A 22,148-nucleotide genomic window follows, 5' to 3' on the forward strand; every position below is an offset into this window, starting at 1 on the left:
ATCGTGAGCTTTAGCTATAGCATGCTTTTGTAAAAAAACATTTCAGTGTTAAGAGGCTCTTGCCTAAATATACTCAAATAGCCGCATTAATTTGGAAAGCCTTTGACTTTGCAATGAAAAAAAAGAATTTAGAGCTAATTAAATATGATGCTGAGCATGACTTTTTAACAGGTATAAGATTTTGGATAATGTCTGACAACATGACTCCTGATACCACATGTTTTCTTTAAGTAGGAAACACAAACCCACAATTTGCTCTTACATAATCATTGAGACTACCCAAAAATGGAACGTGATTTAGAGAACTGCTCAAGTAAATGCACGAAGAGGCGTTACTGCATGTGCTCCACACAGCCAACAGAAAAACATTTAGATACTCTTCTATTTTAGGATAGGTTCCTTTTGTTGTTTGCTACACAATCTGCATGCTAGGAATTGGTATCTTCCTTCAATTGTACAATTTGTGATTCCTCTGTCCAGTTCTGTAACAGCTACAAAATCCTCATCTACCTTTAGGAAGACAAGCCTAAATGACAAACTTGTACACTTTTTGCATCACTGGCACAACTGACCTGATCTGGTGTCCTTTGAGAAACAGATTAAGCCCAAAGTCATACACAAATTAGGCATGGCAGTCCAAAGATTAGCCTTATTTAGCTAGAATGGGATTTACCTAACCTAATTTACTCCTGCAAGCCTAATTTATACTGCAAGCACAACTTGGGGTGACAATCTCCAATGTTGTCCAACTCACTGATGCTCTAGCCCCCAGAGATTAGGGCAGATAGCTCCATGGAAGCATTTTGTGAGAATTTCTTTCACTTTTCTGTCATTTCAGAGTTTCCATTTTTTGTATCCCTAAACAATTTGCACTGGTTACCTCTGTTCCTCTCGCTGGTGCTACGTCTACCCTATGTAATATTAACGACAAGAAGGCAATTTTTTCCTTGCAAATAAATTCTGTAATTGCTTTAACTGATTTTCTCTTTTTACTAGAGATTTAGCCACAAATCTGTAATGATTTAGAGCAATTTGTTCATTGTTCACAGTCATTCAATAAATAATAAATATGAACTCAAACAGCTAATGGGCTACTGGAGATCTTTTCCTGTTGACATTTGCTATTATGATTCACTGGTCGTGCCCTACAGTCAGACTGTACAACCATGAGCTAAGAAGGAGTCCACAGAAAGATGGGATTTTTTTAAGGAAAAGAGGTTCTGAATGGGCAAAGCAAAATCCTAGGGGAGTAGGAGAAAGGTATTGGAGAAAATGGGGACCAAAATATTTTTTTTCCTTATTCTCTTTTTCTACTGCTACCACACATCTTGGATGACTGAGGACAGAAATTCTGGCTTTTGTAGCCAAAGAAAATGAAGAAGACAGTCACTGTTATTTCTGAGGAGTTTAAATTTCTCATGGGCCGACGTGGGCTATCTTTAACTTTAGAAGCTAATAACATTATCAGTAATAAAAACCATAAATTATGCCTAGCTTAAATACAGCGTTTTTATGAGTCGCCTGAAAATGCTATAGAAAGTTTAATTTGCCTCCTTCAGGATCAAGTCTTGCATCACACACGCTCTGCGAAATCAATGCAGAGCACGCATGAGAGAAAACACGCACTCGTAGGAAGCTGTGAAAACTAAGGCAAAGTTTTCTGTTGCTTAAAATGATCAAATCATTTACCCCATTTTAAACACTACTTATGCGCAGGCATCGTAACTGCTCTTTTTAGTACCATTTTAAAACCCTGAAAAAGAAATGCAACTCATTTCACCTGCTAAGGCATTGCTCAAACAAGAGGCCTTTACGAATGGGCATCGATGGCCTCGGCTTAAAGCTGGCCCTGCTCCCGCCGGGCAAATGGCAGGACTGAAGCAGAGAGGGGTGAAGGGATTTAAAGCAGCCCCAGAGCCTGTGGGAGGGCAGCGACGTGACCTCGCGGTCACCGGAGTCACAGACCATCTCTCTATTCGCTTGGCTTAATTGCTTCCCTAAAACAAAGGCTGTTGCCTGCTTTTATTGTTTAAAGATTAAGGGATGTGTTCAATTTTACACTGAAATCACGTGAGGTTTTGATCTTATCGTGATAAGATGAGGTTTGGGTATTCACATAGACTTCCTCAGTAAGAGAAAGCCAAGGGGATGACCGAGAACAAAGTTTTGGTTTCTCTTCTTACAGTTTTACCCGTCTGTGAGAGTAGAGAATAACAGTACGCTTGTGGCTCTCGCTTTTTTCTTCTTACTGTTTCGAAGGTTGTGCGTCGTGTGTTTGATACCTGAGTACAATCTCTCTGAATAAAGTCTCACTTACAGGTTGCGAAGTTCCGGCCTTCCGTGTGGAAGGTCGCATTTCAGGGGTAATTAATTTTATTCATCCCATTTTAATGCAGTGGCACACAAAACGCTAATAACCATTGATCTCCGCCTCGGTGAGGCTGAATGCTACACCGGTATGTACGTTGCCCATTAACTGTCAGAATTAAGAGTATTAAAGCAGGAGACTGTCTTCCTAAGGGGCCGGACTCCTCTAGCAGCAGAGCTGGGTTAAGAGGTGTTTCCTCCTTCTCAGGCACTGCCTCTCCTCCCCTAACAAAGTTTGGTGCTCCCTCACATGCTACTAATTCAACCGTTTCTAGTCTCAATTGGACTAAAGGAATGGTCAGGATTAGGAACATCAGCAACCTTTTTTTTTTTTTTTTTCTTGAGGCTTACTTTTTAATCTGAAATCTTTTCCTGACCCTGCTGGCACAAAAGACTGGCTAAAATTGGGAATGAGTCAATGCAGGATGTATGGGAGCCTGGGAAACCGGGTGGGCAAAAACCTGAGGTGGAAGCATGCTCTGACGGAGCTACTGAGGTTAAGTCTGGATTTTGATTTAAGGTTTTTGCTTGTATTGTAATGGCTGCATCCTTGTAACTCTATCGGTTCAGCTGGACGAATGCTGTCTCACTTAGGTTGATTTAAGCCTGAAATCATCCCACTGAATAGGAGCACTTGTCTCCAAGAGGAATTTAGTGTGCTGTGAAAAAGCGTGTGAATTTACAGAGGGCTAGTTATGTTGTACCAGCTCTTTTTTGTGGAAATCTGTGAAGGGCAGCTTGATTCACATTCAAAGTGGAGTGAAATATCATCCGCAGAGACAAACACCGGGTGAATTAACATGAAATAGCTAGGATGCTATAAATTCATATCCCAGCTTGCTGCCAATGCAGGCAAGGTCTCCAGAACCGCACTTGTGCAAAATTAGTAGACGTGAGATCAGAATCATGCCGCAGGAATTGCCCTTTCCAAAACGATACCTGTAATAACATATGATATAATGAAGGTGCAATGAATTTTCCTAGCTGACAGTATTAAAAATAACAATGTACGCTGCTCAACTCCGGGATTGCTTTCCACAGTAATGTCAACAAAGAGGCTGAGATAATTTCCCCCCTGCTGACTTATTTTTTCCAGCTAGACCAGTGAGCTCATCAGCTCCCATCTTCTGAAAAGCCAAGTGAAACTGCTAATCCGGACTCCCTTTGTCACACGAGTTGCAATCAACCAGTTGTTGCCTTAAATACGCGACATGCCTCACACAGCCTCTCCCAGCGGGCACAATCTGACCTCGGAACGTATAGCCGGTTCAAAGTCCTCCTGAATATGCAGAGAATTTGCATCCAGTTGAAGCAAACATCTGGCTTCACACTCTGCTCTCACTAAAATAATAAAATAACTGCAGCTAACCGAGATCCCTCAGCATGCAGACAGAAATTAGCACCAAACCTAATTTACACAACAGTTCTCACCGAGTTTATCACAATTTAGTGGCATGGGTCGAGCTGAACAGTTAAATCATCATTGGCGTGCTGTTCGCTGTTAGTTAGCTGTGGGTTACTGTTAACAAACTGTGGGTCACCCTAACCAATGTCTACCTTCGTGGTCTATACAGGGCGTTGCAAGGCTACAGTTTCGCTGTGTGAATGTCAGAGCTCAAAGAGGGTGCGTATCCTCGGACACCCCACCGCCTGCAGGCTTGCCCATCCCAAATGTTTCTGCCGAGCAAAGAAAACGCACGGCAAATCCTACTTCGCTTTTCCGACGCTTGCATCCTCATTTGCGGAGAGAGTGAAGTCCCAGCCAGCCAAGAACAGCCTGGCTTCATTTCATACCTCCCAGCACAGGTTCAAAGGGCAAGTAAGCATGAAGGCTATGTGCAGGTGTGGTAGCGGGAGTAAGAGGAACACATGAAGAGCGATATGGGATGGGATGCACTGGTATAAGCGCAGGCTATAGATACTGCAACACCTCCTGTCACACAGACCCTACATGTCTGTATTGTGACTGGATTACAGGTATGAAAACACACCTCAAAAATATGACGACAGCGCTGTTGGGTTCAGTATTCGCCATTAGTGCTTTAAAGACTAGTAAATTTTACAGGTGTAACAATAAGATGTACTAAGCCTGCAGATGTTAACATCTGACTTGGGATCTTCCCAATAAAATCAGGTATGTCAGTCTGATAGGCATCTAGGCATGATACTAGCAGACCAGTCTCTGTGATTGCTTTACATTTGAATATTAGCCATTCACCCTCAATTGTCAGGCTGATCTCTCCAACCATGCTTCCAACAGCATCGGCCATCCCAGTCAGAAAGCTCCAGGCATGCCCGTGTGTTTCTCAACTTACTACCGGGATCAAAACAACAAGCGTCTTGGCGCGTTCACACCAGATAAAAATCTGCCTCAGCCTCCGGAGAGAGAGTTGTGTTTTGCGCTGCATCTACTTGGCAGCAAAATAAGAGAAACCCAAATGTTTAATAATACGCTCCCGGTATCTGGTGTCTTTCACAGCTGTGGGTGGTTGTGCCCACAGAAGCGCACTGAGGATGAGAAAAGTGTCCCCGTACCGCACACCGTATTGGTTGGAGCACGCAGAGGAGAAACCTTCAACTGGTGCTCAGGGCTTCACGCTGTGAGGCCGCGATGTTATTTTTAGTCATAGATCCTGCAGAAAGGCTCTGTGGGCCCTTACGCCTGCGCTCAAATCGCTCAGCGCACCGGTGGGAAAAGAGGGTGCGCCTGGAAATCCAGCACCAGGTTTATGCCTCATTTAGGTCTGGCGTAGCATGGCCAAGCACGGCCGAAAAAGGGGCTCGGCTGCTCGTAAGGGTCATACGGATCTGCTGCACCAGGGTCATTATGGTCCCAGCCTGCTGGCAAGGAATGTCTGCCATAACATCCTACCTTTTCTACATTTCTACACTCAACGTTTGGAAATGCAGCGTAGGCTTAGCTCTCTGTTCTCCCGTGAAACAGTCAGGCTTGGTCAGGTGTAGCCTTTTTTGAGTTACACTAAAAAGTACACATTTGCACAAAGAATGCACTGACAAAACCAAATCACCCTCACGCTCTCGGTCTCACCCGAAATGGTGGGGACACAGTCAGCGATGCTTGGGGTACATGATCCATCCCAACTATGACCCCCCTCAGTACTATCTTTTATCATGGCAAACAAGCAACAATGAGCCGGTGTTTTAGAGAACGATACAAATCAGAAGTTAAATTAAACAGCGCTTCAGTATTCATAGTCCTAGTCTTCACCACAGTCCCTAATCAGCAATGGCAGTAACGTGGTTTGCCACTTTCTTTTTTTGGAGTATGTGTATTTTAAAGCTATTCATTATAAAAAAGCCATCTTCTCGCTTAATGTTGCATTGTCAAATTATTATTTTTTAAACCATACCAAATTCAGTTCAAATCAATTGCCTCTCAATTCTATGATTCTATGATTCTACAGGTAATTCAGCAAGTACATGGTTAATCTTGAATAGTGCCATTGATTTGAACAGAGTAAAAATTACTCTCTGGGAAAATGCTGTTTTTTTGCTTGGATCATCCTTTTTTAGTACTGAACCAGTGTAATATTTGAGGTTTTGTTGTTATAGTGATAGCAAGAATGTCAGATAAGCACATTTTAAAAACAGAAATACATTTGAGAGAAAACTCGAGTGGCTCTTTTATTTTGAGAAAGACAGATAAGCAAAGCAAGTTATGGTTCAAAATCTACTTTTATATATAAAGTGAATATTTAATTCCACTTAAGAATCGGTAAAGGCTTGTTTTGGCATTTAAATAGGAGGCTGTCAACTCTGTTTAAACGTGTGACTTGCTTTCCTCTGTTTTCGTGAAAGACCTGGCAAAAGTTAAAAGTCATATTTCGTTCCGCGCAGTAGAAGGAGCTGAGCGTTAGCGAGAGCTGGTTTTAACTGCTGAAATATTTATGTCCGCACGGCACACTCATCTCCTGACTACCCAGACCTTGTGCAGATCCCAACCGAACACATTTGAGCCAAACCTGCGCCGTAGGTGGAAGCCTGGGGTGCTGGGGCAAACAGCAGGGGAGCATCTAACTCCTGCTGGCCTTCAAAGGGTCGCCCTGCCTGGGACTCCCCTGCTCCTCCCAGTAACGTCTCTTCTTCGCCGTCTTTAACTCGGAAACACCAGAAAATCCCCCCCAGGAAGCACAGCACCCTGCTAAGCTTTTATTTCAACAGATAGGGAGAAAGGCTTAGTTTGGCGGCGCGGAGGATGACAAGAGGAGGAAGGCACAGGGCTGTGGCTGCCCACCACCAGGACTGGCAGAGGGCATGGACCCTGGGGTGCGCGGGGGGAGCCAGGACCACCCTTGGTACCAGAGGAGCCGCACAGGACGGGAGAGTCCGATGCCAGGACAGTAAAGGAATGATAGATGTGGCCGGCAAGACGAATTTCCCCCATGATGCATGTACCTCAAGCCTCACTAGCCGAGGAGGTGGTTGGATGAGGAGTTCTATGTTAAGTACTACTGGGCTTGTCTGGCACATGACATGCTTAGTTTCATATCAGAAGACAAAAATCGCGAACTGATTTTCCCCACAAAGTGAGTTTTTGACAGATTTTATGCACGCCGTGTTAAAAAATTACTTAAAGGTAGACGGAAGCTACCTGCAATCACCCGTGCAAGGTTAATGTTTACCCTGTTACAGAACAGCCAAGTGACATACAGTAGGTGACAGCTCCTGAAGACAGAGTAAGACACAGTGAGTATATCTGGGGCAAAATCGTGTTTTAAATCTGTTTTAAATTTCTAAGCCCACAAGCCAAAATACCAATTGCTTCTAGGAGTGTTTTCCTAGTGGAATATGGGCTGGTGGAATATGGATTAGTTTACCACACTTCAAGTTCCCCTTCTCTGGTGAGAAAGCTGCAACCAAAACATCTCAAGCATACCCTTAAATTTTCCTATTTTAGCAATGTTTGTCATTACTCTTACTCATCATCTATAGATCAACCGTATGTGAAACACAATGCTCAAAAAGTTGCAAAACTTCAGTTAAAGCACATATGACCTATCATTTTTACTGATTAAAAAAAAAAAAAAGAAAAATCATTTCAAGTTTGGAACTCAGCTTGGACTTTCCACCAAGCATCCAGACCTAACTTTTTCCAATTAAACTTAATTCGTCTCTGCCAGTGTCCTCTGCCAGAACGCAGAGGTCTCACGACCTGAGAATGGCATGCTCCCTCCCTGCCACATGTGCCTCTCAGCTATTGCCTATTTGGGGAATGGCGGCATTTGAAGCCCAAAACACGCACCGTTTTTCTCACAGAAAGACCTAAAATGAAAAGTCACATCAGTTCCTGCTGACCTTCCCCAGGTCTTCATTGACCATCCAAGTCCAGTATGTAAAGTATACCACAAATATATAAATACATTTCCTTCATGTATATATAGAGACAGTAAAAGGTTTATTTTCTCTAACCTGTGAAGTTCCAATATATTTTCTTATATGTGGAAGTTTGTCTTGAGGGACTTCACTACTTGAAGAAAATCAGGATGTCAGAGCCTAACCCCCAGTAGCTTTGACTGTCTGGGACTTCTCTGACAAGCCCCTCCATTAAACCATGGCACACACTGACTTCTCGGTAGCTAAAAGAATGCAGACAGTAAAAGTATAACACATCTTTCTGCTTCTCTTTGCATAAATGAATGCTCATTAAATGCCCTGCATCACCTGTAACACACTTCCATGACATAAGTGTATATTGGAGCACGACCAGTCAAGAGGCAATTGATTTTACTCTATGGTTGTCCAGCACTTGGTTTCGGTATTAAACTGGTCTCTGGACTAACTTCCTACAGATACAGCTCCTCTTTTCCAAAAAGCGTTATATTTCCTGAGTCATCAACACTCTTCTGAAGCCAAGGAGCGTGTACGCATGCAAGGATTTCACTCGGGTTTGTGGTGGTGAGGGGGGGAACACGGACATGTGTTGGCCGCGTCACCATCACACGTGGCCGGCTGCAAGCTCTACTCACCGTTTTTGCACCACATGGGAAAGGGCTGGTACAAGTGTCTAAACTACTCTGCCACCATTTGTATTTTCAACCAATTTCCTTCCCATGCATTAGTGGCTTCTTGGTGTTTTGGTTCCTTAGGGGGCTTGGGGCACTAGGGCCTTCAGAAGGAGAACTGGAGAGAAGGAGACCAGCAGGTGGAGGAAGCGGTTAAATCACCTCACTTTGGGTGGAAAACACTGACTTTGGTGAGAGGACACATTGGTACATTGAGACAGGAGGGGGGGCCTGAGGGCCTACTTCTGCTCTTCCCTGCAAGGAACAGAAATGCAGGGTGATGCCCGAGGGACTGCAGGAGATGCATAGCTGCTTACAGAGCTCAGGAAGACACTAGGGAAGGGAAAAGGAAAAGAAAAAGGAATTACTAGGAAAATCACATGCCTGGGATTCTGCTCAGGGTAGAAAAAAGAAAGATAATTTTATTTATTTCTTATAAGGGTAACAAAAGGAACAAAACACAAAATATTTTAGGAGTATAACTGAGCTGTGCAGGGTTGAACCGGGAAAGCTGAGCAGATGGTGTGACAAAAAAACAAGTGTACAACCACTCTTAGAGCCCTTTGGCAGCGTGAAAAAAGCAAAGGGTGAATGGTGGAAATCACTGGGAAGTCTGAAGCAGCCGAGATACAACTGCAGGTTACGGTGGGGACCTGCTTGGGAGTCAAGGAAGTTATTCAAGAATATAGGGAAAAGGGTAGAAGCAATGGACCCAGCTGCGGACAAGCGCAGGATGGGAGAGAAGAGAAATTTTAAAAAAGCCCCCAGACCAACAAAGGGGACATGCTAGGAGGAGTGGGGAAAGCAGGAGAAAAGATGAATGCAGCTCAGGGAGACAAAAAGATGCCGAGAGGCGTGCAGGCATCAGGAAGGAGACGCTGTGGCCTGGAGCAGGGAGACGAGTGAGACCTGCTGGAGGAGGCTGCCGGAGGAGACGCTCCTTCCCGGCACAGAGAGATGGCAGAGGGGCAGCCGGACAGGGAGAGCGAGAAAGCTTAGCTCGGGGAATAAAAACAAAGAGACTTGGTAAGCTTCACATTTTTATTAACTAACAGGAAAATTGGTGGGAAAGTACTATACAAAGTCAAACATTCGTGTGCGTGTGTGTTACCTTTGTGTGTGGACTGAAGGGCACCAGGGAGACCTGTGAAGGGGCTGGTTCTCTCCCTTTGAAACTCTCTATACGTAACCAATGTTGACACGTCAGTTTTATTGAATATAGCAAACACTTGGGTGCTTGATAGGGAGGATAATGAATGCGTTTAGAGCCTACAAATTTGGCATATGTTGCAATTCCCTACCAGCATGTTCTTCCAGAAAACTGAAGAAGGAGCCGGGCCAGGCACCTTATTGGCACCGAGGTGCAGCTCCAGCGAGCCACATGTGGTGGCCCCAGCTGGCCCGAGCATCCTCACCCTCTCAGGGTTTTCAACGCTGGTTGTTGGCTGCCCTGCTTGGTTTAGCTACCTGTTGTCTTCATGGTGCCTAACCTTCAAGCAGTCCTCTCCTTGCCCTCCTGTACTTTTCACTCCCATCATCAAACATACTGACCTCCCCTTTTCTTCTGTTTCCCGTTTTCTTTCTGACCTTGTTTCCCAGCTGTCTCTGACCTCAGATCCCATCTTTGATACCCTGACTTTTTGCATTCGTAAAACCCCTGTACACATTATCTCAGCTCACTTCTCCGTACATGCTGTACCTCTGGGCATGTATGCACCAAAGCATTCTGCACCTCTCCTGCTCCTGTGTGCCCTCCTGCCAGACGTAGTCTCCTTCTCCCCCTGACTTTCCCCCCAGCCATGACAGAACCTCGGGAAGACCCTGCCTGGGTCCTACCCGACACTTCCACCTGCTCCCTCCCAGGCATCCCTGCCCGGACCTACTCTGTAGACTCCCTTCTCTCTCCTCGGAAGGGGTGTACCTGATGGGAGGGACATGATGGGAGGATGGAGGGAGGCGGTAAGAAGAGGTATTTGCTATTTGTCCCTTTTTTGACGAGTTTCACACAAGGCTGGCTATCGTTTCCGTTTACAGCCCGCTGCAAGCTCAAGCCGCTCCTGTAACTGCTAACTGGTTTTCCCCTGCCAGCATTGGAGGCTAAATATAAGCCTGTGGAGCCGGCCCTGCGTCCCTGCCCGTATCTGGCAGTGCCTGGCATTCCACCGCGATTTCACAGAGCCGATGCTTTTCACGAACTTGGCAGCTGAAGAGAGCCGCCTCTCCCCGAATAAGCTGTAGCAGTTTCTAGAGGAATAGGAAACAGATTGCTAGTTTTCTCTTCAGTGCAAAGGGCAATACTGCAATTTTCTTTTGAGTCCCTAAGTTAAATGCTGCGCTCCACCTCTGGGAGGCAAAAGACATCATGCCAGAAACTTGTTCCGCCAGTGCTGCTTGTTGTCCAATGGTTTGTTTGGTAACACTGTGGGTTTTTTTTTTTTTAGGAAACTGGTATTTTTAAAGGATTGGCAGTTATTAAACAGCACTTAATGCATAAGGGAAACTTACGATGAATACGTTAGCCTCTGTGCCAGACCGAACAGCTGTAGTTTTTAACGGAGAGGGCAACAGGAAACAAGAATTTGAATTCTGCTTTTCAGCTGACACTATAACTCAGCTATTTTAAATTCAATCAAATTGAAGAATTTATTTTTTGGTTCTTAGGGTCAAAAATGAATAGCCTTAGTTCAGCAAAGTATTCCACATGAACTAGGCATGTGAGTAATCTTGTCCTTAAATTACATTTTTACACACTGATAAATGCAGATGATAGTTTTAAAAAAACACGGAGGCATATATGAATTCAAAATATGCCCAGACGAATGGTGGGAGCCTGCCAAGTTTCACAGGTTTTAGGCTTCACTTTCACATTAGAAGTACCTGTTACACATCCAGACCTGAAAAAGAAAAGTCCCCGGTTTGACTTGACAAGACATCCCCAGAGAAGAGAGCGGCTGCAGCCAGCCTGCCCTCCTCTGCCAGCTCGCCCCCGGCACAGCCCCTCCGCAGGGGCTCGGGCCAGCCCCAGGCACTGCCCCTCACAGCTGGACCTTCGGTGACCAAAGGGGACCCCCGGCTATTTTGGTACCCGCTGGGGAAGGAGGTCTCTGGCAACATCTCTCCTGGCTTCAATTTTTGCCAGTCAGTTAGCAGCCGGTGAGGGCTAAAAAAAAACCTGCTACAACATAAAAATCGTCACGGTAGTGACATGCTCAGGCTATGTACAGTCATCAATGACTGAGTTATTCTGACTCAATGAGTTACCTTTTGTGAGCTGGGTTAGAGCAACCTGCCTCAATTAAAGAGTAAAATAAATTAGAATAAACTACCGTGAAGGTGATTAAACCCAAAGCACGAAGTGTTTAAACCAGTATGTCATATTTAACAGGTGGGGTAGGCAAGAGATGTTCCTGTTTACACTTCACACAGTCTGAGCTTCAGAGTGCAACTTGGTGAGCCATGGTAGTTTAATAATGTAAAATTGTCCTAGTGATGCAAAAGCTAAGGGTTTAACACCTACAGAGGCTGGTACCCTTCACTATAGCTTGTTTGTTCTTGGAAATGGCTGATGTTGAAGGAATGTTACAGAAAACAGGATGAATGCAACCGAGTATTACAGAACACACTGAACCGAGTATTTTGCAGACATATTGCCTGAAGTGTTAGAACGGGCTTGTGACTGGACAAACTATTTAAACTATTCAGAAAGCAATTCTTGAAAATATGAAAAAGCCGACAACTGCAGAACACTGCCGACCACCTTCAGTTAATGCATCTTGAAAGGGTCTCAAGATTCACTTAGTGAAGAGGAGAAATGGTGTAAGATAAACGAGCTACAATTCAGCAAGGACAAGGGCAATCGTCTATGTGTTGGTTGGAATACCTACTTGTGCAAACACGGTAGAAAGTGACATGAAGGATCTGTGAATTACCATGTGCCACCAACCAAATGCCAACCATTTCATACTGCTGAGAAAAAAAATGAATGTCATATGGGGATGTATGAGCAGGAGTGCCATATGAAAGATGTGTGAAATCATCCTCCTACTCTACATGCTGCCGAAAGCCTCAGCCTGAATCCTGCGCCCAGATTTAGGCACCGCGGAAGATGTGGAGCGGCCAAAAGAAAGAAGGTTGCTGGAAGGCTGGTAAGCACAGCGTGAGGAAACCTGGGATTAAAGGGTAGAAGACTAGGCAAGTGAGATTGGTCCCAAATATGCAAAGAAAAAGAAAAAAAATTGTTTTCCAGATGCAGAGGACAAATAAAGAAGACAGCTGAGTTGCAGAAGGGGAATTTGTGTTAGACATGATGCAAATGCCGCAGCGGTAGCGCAGTGAAACACAGGGGTGAGCGGCCCAAGGAGAAGACAAAGTGCAGGACAAGAAGTATCTGTTTGGAAAGACGTAATCTTGTCCAGTGGCAGAGGGCAGATGATGTCTGGAGAGTGTGCGTCCCAGTGTGTCCCCCCACCCACCCCGGCTCTGCCATGCTGATGAAAAGTTAAAAATCCTCATTTGCTATAAAACGCAAAAACTTCATTAATGATTTATACTAGTAAAGGGGCCTCGCCTGAAATGCGTCCAGCGTAATCATTTTTTCTATCTAATTTTTGCTTTTAGCCATGAGATTATGAGTAATAGCTACAGGGCTACACCGTTAGCCAGAAATCCTTTAGCTTTCTAAAGGTCATTTAATCTATGATTTAATCTGACGGTCACTGAAATTAAGTGGAAGCAGTTCAGCGGGCTATAATGGAGGATGGTTTGTGTCTCTAGCCTTCAGTTACCTTGAGTTAAACCATCCTTTATAAGCAAAACAACTTATAGGCATGAAATACATTTTGAAACGCATCCTGAATCTTTCTGTTGTACTGCAGGGGGAAAAAAAAAAAAGGAAACCCTGCCTTTCTAGCTAGCTGCTGCTTTAAAACAGTTCTCATGACAAACTCTGGAATGTCTTTAGTACCTTCTGTTCACCTGTTGATATTCCTGTCCCTTGGAGGTTTTATGCAGCTGGGGAAGAAGGCAAGATTCACACGAATTTGGTTGCTCTGTCATGACTTGTTCACAGCGAGAACTGAGCTGCGTATTTGAAACTTACTCCTTTTAAGAGTGGAATACTTCAACTAAGCAAGACTAAAAAAAAACCCAGAAAAAAAAAAAAGGAAAAAAAAAAAGCAGAGTTGGCTTATACAGCTAGGCAGTTAAAGGAGGACTAAAATAGAAGTGTGAAACTTTTCGTAGTTATCTGTAAGTATTAAAGAACTTCAAGTCTCAGCACAGTCACTACTAGTGAATTAAAGATCTGAAACATTGTGCCAAAGAGCAGATGCTCTGATCCCTAAACAGCAAATATTTCATATTTTTGAGTCACTTTCCCCAGGTACTTTTATTTCACATGGCTGGACTTCAGACTGTTTTTCTACTATGGCTACTCTCTTGCAACACATCTGGAAATCCTCCCCTCTGTAATAGTATAAGTAATACAAACTACTTAGTTTGAGGAACTGAATTTTACAATACAAGCATAGGCATGGAACCCCACAAAAGAACCCCCCCTCCAAGACTGAGGTGAGAAAGGTAACCTTCTTTTGACTCTGGCTTTCTCGTGCTGCATTTCCTCTAGATTATGACACAGTTCAATTTTCATGGATGTCATCTGAAAACGAGAGCCGATTTGTAACGTAGCTGAATTCTCTTTATCACTGAATATATTCTGTATGTTAACTGGTAGTGCAATGCACTGAAGCATAGTCTTTAATTAAAGTGCAACAATACCACAGCTACAGTACGGGCATGGCATAGGAACCTGGCGCTGGATATAAAAATAGCTGTGCTGAAACGTGTCATATCACTACACGATGTGACTAAGTCAGTGGAGACATTCTTACACTTGAAACCTGAAGTATTACTGAGCGCTGATTTTCAGCTGGGGAAGCTGCGAGCAAATCAATGCATGCATTATTCTCCACAAATGAATAATGGCGCGAATGAGGACGTATTAAACACCTACAGCGCACAACGCTTTTCACACCAGTTATGAACCAAACACAAACAAAGAGGCTGTGAACTCTCCAGAGCTCTCGTTTTGTCTCCCATCTAGTCCTCCTCCCTGTTTGGATACAATGCACGGCATCCCCACAAATGCCGTGGTGCCGACACTGATTTCGGGTCAGGAGTGAGCTGACTGCCCTTCTCTCCTCCTCTTTCCTACCCTCAAGGAAAACAAAACAGAAAGAAATCACCTCGCACCCCACAGTGAGTGAAAACCAGGGAGATGAAGACGCCTCTGCTGGCACCAGAGCCAGGGAGCAGCTGATGCCGCCTCCTCCATAGCCCTCCAGGGAGGGATGCGCTGGAGCTAACTGGACGGGTCCATCCCTGACCAGGGTAGAAAAAACTCTCCACGCCAGGGCTGAGAAACCCTCCCTATGCTCGCTCAGCCAGGAGAAACACAACCCAGAACTGACGACCTCCCTTGTCCCATGGCCAGGCGCCTGCCAAGGCAGGACAGCTCTCTAAGTGCCCAACGTGCCCGGCCACTTTCATCTGCCGACGCGGCTCATGCTGCCATTGCGGCAGGGGGACCTCTGCAAAGGTTTCCCTCCAATGCTAGCCACCAAAACCAGAATCAAACGCCCCCAGAAAAGCAGCAGCGGGGCTCCCCCTCGGCATTCACGCAACCTTCTTCCTCGCTCCCGCACGGACGCTGCGGCAGGGCGCTACGCCACACCAGTCCCCCAGGCACGGTTTTAATGTCCCGGCACGGTACAAACAGTTTAGGAAAAGAGGCCATGTGGATTTGGGCACGGGGCAGCGTTGCAGGGAGGAGGCACCGGCAGCCATGCAGTGATGCTTCTCTGCTCGCTGGGAAATGCGTCAGGGAGGCACAAACACACAAACGAGAGAGGAGAGAGGAGATAGTTACCTAACATGACGAAGGGGATTCCCAGGAAGGTGGAATTGTATTTCCCACCAGTGAGATTGATGATCCCAGCTGCAGTCAGGGTGGCAAGGGTCACGGTCAGCAATCCCAGCAGGCCAAGCCAGGGTTTGCTGCGGACACAATCCTGCATGGAGCAGCAGAGAATGGCCAAGGTGACCACAAGGACCAAGCTTGTGATCAGGTAGCGTTCTGACACCCTGCTCGTCTTCTGGAAATCCTCCTTCAGCGAAGAAGAAGTGAAAGGATACATTTTGACTTTCCTGTTGGATTTCTGGAAAAGTTCAACAGTGTCACAAAAAATGGATTCCCACTTCTCCGCCACCATGTCATTCAAGGAGTTGATTGCCTGCAAGTAGTAGGTGAGCTGAATGGCTTCTGCAGACTTCACCCGGTCTTTGCTGTGCACAGTAACCCCACCAAGCTGATGCCCGTTATACACTTCCCTGCCATCCTTTAAGTGAGTAATCGGATAAGTGATTGCAAAATTAGTTCGATTAGAAGAACGAGCAGCCTTTAATTCCTCCAGTACATGCACTATGTCGTCCACTATGCATGTCTTGTCATTGTTCAGGATACATATATGGGCAAACGTGTAATTGAAACCAGGTCTTTGAACTTGGATCCTGGTCACAGCAGAGTGCAACTACAAGGGAAAGAGAAATCACACACGTTATTCATCAGTTCATCTCGCACAGCAGCAGCCAGAACAACAGGGGCTCCTCACCTCCGTCCCTTTCCGATTTGATCTAGGCAACGACAACAAAAGTTCTGGTGACTGCAGCACGAATAGCACACTCAATGCAAAAAAAAAAAAAAAAAAGGAAACATGCATTAAAATAGCAGTATTATTCCCCTACGTCCTTTGCTGATAACTTGGGTGTGTTGTGACCTGCATCAGTGCCATGTGCATCTGCCGTTCGGCCTGTCTAAATAAATGAACTCCAAAGGCCCGGACCTCCACTTTCAGGTGATTTGGGTGAACATAAAAGGCAGAGCTACAGCCCGACCATGTCCGGAGATACACTCTTTCTCGGGATTGCCAAATTACTCTCTCGACAGATAAACTTCAGGTACAAGAAGGCAGAAAAGCAAGGTGACCAGGGGTGCCAGCCGCCCAGGATGCGCCGGCAGCTGGCAGCAGCAGGGGACTCGCACTCGCTCCCAGTAAAGGACAGGTCACGGCTCCATGTCCCAAGTGTAGAGATCGCTGGCACAGCAGGAATAAGATAGCTGGTGTTAATTAATTTGCCCTCTTTTCCCCTCCCTCTTTCCCCCATCAAATCCTCAGCAAGTCTGAGAGCGGGAAGCAATGGCAGAGACTGACGCGTTTTCTCTTTCTCTCTCTGACAGGTTCTGTTAAACAAGGAAGGCTCCCTAGTTTTAGGGCCTGCAGGTTATTATCACTTATTGTTTGGTCTGGCAGCTCTTAAGGCATCCTCCTTCGTAAGCTGTTTTGCATCCTTCTGAAATTTGCCATGCCGGAGCTCTGACCCAAAGCGCATAATTATTTCTGAGCATCAGAAGGGCAGAAAAATTACCCTCTCTTGAAAAAATACAGAAAACTCTTGCAACCTTTTCTGAATCCTTTTTAGTAAACATAGGAGAAGCAAGAAATCTAAAAGATAGTAGGGGAACAGCCTAATAGGGTGGCGTTGCAGTATTTCTCAAAAGCAGAATATGAAGATTGCTAACGTTGGGGGCCTTAGCAAAGTGCAAGCTGGGTTTTTTTTGCGCATTTTACTTGCAAAATATGCAGGCCTGGCCCATCACCATTTAATTCCTTGTGTGTCGCTCTAGTTGTGCAGAGTACCATGACCTTCCGTAAGGACGCTGCTGAGGCCGAGACTATGTTATCAACCACCAGAAGTCTGAGCACTTTCCCTGTGGCTGTGATGTCCTTCCTTCATGGTGGATAGCCACGAAGTTCAGGAAGGGGCTCCCTCTGCTCTTTCCTAGCTGGTATGGGGGGTACCCGACATCCAAAATGCTGGGGGGGACCTGCAGGCTGCTGTGTGTGTGCTTTGGCACTTTGTTCAGTGCCACGTCTCCTGCCGTTGGTGGGGGGGGGAGGAAATCACCGGATCTGCTCTGAAGAGCTCCACGGATTTATCCTTTGGTCCCTTGTAGAGCATGGGAAATGGTGGTGGGAGCATTGCAAAGGTGTGGTGACAAAAGCAAGGCTGATAAATGAGAAGGAGAAGCCTTCCTTCACCTGCAAAGCAGGGAGATAACAGCTCTTCCAGGGAGCTGAAGAACCAAATTAGAGTGACTCTTAATTTCTTTTCCTTAAAGGGGGAATAGTTATTTTCTGCCTTCATATTTTGAGCAAAACAGTGAAAACTGGCTACGGGGAGATGATTTTTTTTTCTACTTGCATATGCTGCTTTCCACTGCAGTCCAAAGAAGGCAGGAGGTTCTTATGTCCAGTAAAGAGGCTGGGATTAGGTGATATTTAATGGAAGTGGCTCCTTCTGAAGACAAACATTGATTAAGGAAATAGAAGATAGGGTACATGAGAGCAGTAGAGCTTATACACTCATCTGGTGGCAATGGACAAAATGTCTAATAAACATGGCTAAAATCCTGTGCCTCTTGAAGTTAAATAGTCATAGTGACTTTCCTTTGGCATTTCAGACATATTTACAGAAAAAAAACCCACTTATATGATACCATGAATCTGACTGTTTGGTGATTACATTACATAACCTGTGATGGGTATAAATTCAGTTACGCTGCCTCCGTTCCTCAGGATGATATGACATCATATAGGCAAAGATTACAAAATTCCTATATTCTCAACTCATTTCTCTAGCAGCTCGGGGGTGTATTTTTCCGCATTTGAGTAGTTTTTATTTTCTGCAGAACAACAGTTCAATATTGACATTAGAAGGACAGGTTTGAGAAGTGAACTGAACTGACAAGTCTTTCCACAGTACTGGGAGAACACGATGCTTGGCCATGGTGAGAAGCAGAATTCTCCATCGCGGTGGGAGAACAAATAACTGTCTGTGCAACAGATTAGGGGCTTTTGCACATCTTTCTTCTAGAACAAAACAAATTAAGATTTCCAGGGACATGCCAAATAAATGAACTGGTATGCGGAATTCTTCCCACCTTTCCAGTTTGTTTCTGCAAAGCTCGGCTTTGCAAGACTGTTTTGGGGTATGAATTCAAATGTATATCGTTACAGTTTGCCTTGATTTACCTAATCAAAGACAAATATCTGATTTTAATTTTTTTTACAATGGCAGCTACTGTATGGTTTTCATTGACAACTGTTGTGAAATCAGATGTCATATAAAGAAGTGCAGCTGAGGACAGCTAGGAGGAATAGAAGGAATTTCCTGGCTGTATGAGATTAACAATACAGCTCCTTCAGAGAGGATCCATCGAGTGACACAATGCAGAAGCAACTAAACTGTCATGCAACTTTTATCAGGCAATGTGTGTGGCTATTCACCTACCCTGCCTCACTGCTGCATTTGTTTCCTTCTACATCTGAAGTACTTTCTTTTAATATTTAGGTTATAAAATAACCTCATCTGTCACAGCCGCTACTTCATCTTTTAGGGAAAGGCTGGAAGCTAAATGTCATACCTAAAATACTAATTTCTTCTTGGAAATGATCACTTCAGACTTAGGAGCCCGTTCTGTGGCGCTGGCCCGCGCTTCCTCCCAGGCCGTGCTGGGCTGGACTGGGCGCTGCGTGGGGGGGACCTGCCCATCGCCACCTCCCAGCCGTGGGGCTGGGGAGGAGAGGGCAGCGGGCAGCCAGCTCCGCATCCTGACACATCCCGGCAGCCGAGCAGCCCCCACAGCCAGCTACAAGCGCCTGCAGTTTAGAGCAGCTACAGGATGTCCTCCGGGCTTTGCCAGTGGCCACAACGCCTGGTTTCGAATTGGAGGGAAACGGCCAAAGAGGAGAAAAACCTGCCGTTCCCTTCATCCCGGCAAAGTATGCCGAGCACTGCCTCAGCGCGCCCAAGGATTCAGCTCTGGGAAGCCTGACTCAGACTTTCATCCTCAAGACAAACACATCGCTTTACCTGCACTTTGCTTTTTCAGACCAGATCCTAGAAAACAAATCTCTGCCGCCTCAGTGCCGGGGGCAGGGGTGTGCTGCAGCACGGCTGCAGGCTGTCTCCCTTGGCTTGCCCCTGCCAGCCCTCTTCCCCACCGAGGGAGAGCTGCGGTCCCGGCTCTGCTGCCACACTGGGGATTCAACTGTGGCCACGCAGGTTTTTCCACTCGCACCCATAGCCCTGGGGTGACTGGCTTGCACAGAGAACAGGAGGTCCGAGACGTTTACAAGGCCATGTTCAAGGGGTTACACGGTTTGCAATTTGGCTTGACTGTGGTACACCAGGAGGTCCCCCAGGCAACTTCAGTGTCTTAACAAGAGACGGTAAAGGCTGTTGTGTGATGGGGACAACGTTAGCAATATGCTAATGCATAATGCATATTGCACTCCTCAGTGCAGCAGATTTTAGTAGCGAGTAACCATATTCTGAACAAACCTGGCACCTAGTACTGGGACAAATGACGGACCACCAGATTCTCATTTATCCAGCTGTTTTCTTATCCTTACCGATCCTATTAGGAGAAAGGGAGATTTAAAGGAATAACAAAAGCTGAATGAATGGCTTTTCTTGAAGGGAGACATGCAGTGCTTGCTCATCGCTCACAGCTTTTTCAGCTAGCTAACAGTGCAAGGAACCAAAAAAGCAGTTTACTGCTGAGATGCCAGAGCACTGCAGCACGAGTGCTGCGCGGCATCGCCTAAGCTCCCTTGCCACAGTGGCCCACTGTCCCTGGAAGTGCTCAGGCATGAAATAATAACTTCCACCTCTCTCTTTCATCGTTGTTTGAAGAGTGACCACCACTTGCAATTCCCCTATCCCTTCTGAAAATGGTGTTTATGTGTGTCCCCTACCGTGCCAGAGGTTTCTAGAACAGTGTTTTCTCTTCCTTCAGTCTTTAGCCATTTGCATTTGGTAACATCTTAGTCTTGGCCTTGGTTTACTCTTAAATCCCACACTCACTCGGTTATTTATTTTAAACAGAGAGGAAAGATGTCTCCAAGCGGCAGACAAATCCCTTTCTGCAAACACCTCCAGGTGAGGGCTGTACTGGTCTCACCTCTCCACACCAAGCCACGTTTCAGCCCGTGGCACAGCTGACAGATGAGAGGTGGCAAAATCTCACTGCCCCGCCGGCTGGTTTTGCCCGTGGGCCCAGGAGGGGATGTCAGGAGGCAAAACATAAAATCCCGACGCTTATCCTGACCTGAACCATTTGCTCAGAGAGCCGCGGCTGCAAAGGTTTCTTCAAGCGGTTTTTGGCTGCCGGACCCCCTACCTCTGCCATCGGCCCAGGATGTCAGGCGCTGGAAACCAGAGCCCCCCGGTAGGCTCGGTTCGGCTGCCCTGGGATGGCCAAGCCCCACATCGGGCTCTGCCAGACGGCTCTTCCCCGTACAGAGCTTGGCACAACTATCAGCACTGGCAGCAAAGCAGAACCTGAAGGGAAAGGGGTTTTACTTAGAGATGTATACTCAGGACAGAAAGGAAAGCTTGATCTTATTCTTGCATCCAAGCAAAAGATGCAGGGAGCCACAAGAAGGGGTGAGGAAAACCTCTGGAAAACCCCTTGCTTTCTTGAGAAGACCTTTCTGTAATTGAAAAGTGAGGAGGTATTACCAGAATTTTGTCAATTTAATCAGGTAACAAAAAAGTCTGCAGCCTCCCTGCGACGCAAACAGATCCCATCCCAGCAGGCAGGGGTTAGAAACTGCTGATTCATTTGCAAAATGGTCCAATCCCAGAAATCCTTTAAGCCCACATTATATAATCTGCTGCCCGGATCAAAGCTATGGGCAAAGGGGACCAGGCACAAGGACCCAGCGATAGCCACTGTGTCCCACAAGGGTCTTGCCTGGCTGGTGGCACTGCTTTGCTCCCAGGGAAACTCCGCCATAGAGCAACAACATGCCACGGGACACTTCAGTCTCGCCAAGCTGCTATTCCCAGCTCATGGAAAGACATCCCGACTCCCAGGGGTGCTGCATCAGAGTCACAGGCACCATTTTTAATATTAAGGACATGTACAACTGCCTTCTGCTTATCGTATATACCGCAAAAATGTGTTTGGTTTTGCTGCCGAGCAGTGACGTGCGGTGTTTTATAGGGGACATCACTCATCTTAAGGACTTGACTACGCTTTGTTACTTGACATATAGCCGATGAATGGCCAACTAGACAAAACTAGCCAGACACACGGATGTTCTCTTGTACTGCGAATGATCTGGCACATCGGGAGACATGTTTTTCACAGGACTAAGATCTTTGCAATGCTATATTACTTTTTTTTTTTTTGGTGGTGTTGCTATTATTTGACTCTATTTAGTCTTCCAGTCTACACCTGATGGTTCAAATTAAAAACGAGCTTCACTCTAGTCAGTGTTGTCAACTCTTACAATTTTTTTACTGTCATTTTCACCAAGTCTGGTTTTTCTCTGAGCCCTGGAGCCTGAAGCATTGTGATTTTTTTTTTTTAAATATCTCAGCTTTCATTAAAAAAAAAAAAGAAATGTCTGATCTCATGCTGATGGAGGAAAGCCTGAGAAGGCTCAAAAATAAAGTGAAGAATGAACTAATTATCTATTACTGTTTAAAATCTCATCACTGTTTTGGGCTCAACACAGACTGAAAAACTAGAAAGCAGGATAAAGACAATGGTTTTACATATAGGCTTCATTTTCATGTGAAGCTGGTTTACTCTTTTGGTCATTTTTACAGGTAACTTCTGCCAAGGAA

At 45.6% G+C, this 22,148-nt stretch overlaps 1 protein-coding gene across 2 annotated transcripts in view; it reads right to left on the bottom strand.

The window, feature by feature from the left end:
* The window catches only part of PTCHD1 (patched domain containing 1), a 40,016-nt gene that overhangs the window by 10,018 nt on the left and 7,850 nt on the right, over positions 1 to 22,148 (bottom strand). The window contains exons 1-2 of one of the 2 annotated variants that reach the window (XM_074604887.1): positions 16,058 to 20,455; positions 15,316 to 15,976 (exon numbers count right to left, since the gene is read on the bottom strand). In XM_074604887.1, the coding sequence (XP_074460988.1) occupies positions 15,316 to 15,976; positions 16,058 to 16,165 (769 nt within the window). In that variant the 5' untranslated portion in view covers positions 16,166 to 20,455. Of the gene's footprint in view, positions 1 to 15,315; positions 15,977 to 16,057; positions 20,456 to 22,148 lie in introns of those variants that run through there. The other variant, XM_074604880.1, reaches the window with a different exon arrangement.

Source organism: Larus michahellis, chromosome 1 (assembly GCF_964199755.1).
Source record: "Larus michahellis chromosome 1, bLarMic1.1, whole genome shotgun sequence".
In the NCBI taxonomy this organism is placed as follows: Eukaryota; Metazoa; Chordata; class Aves; order Charadriiformes; family Laridae; genus Larus; species Larus michahellis.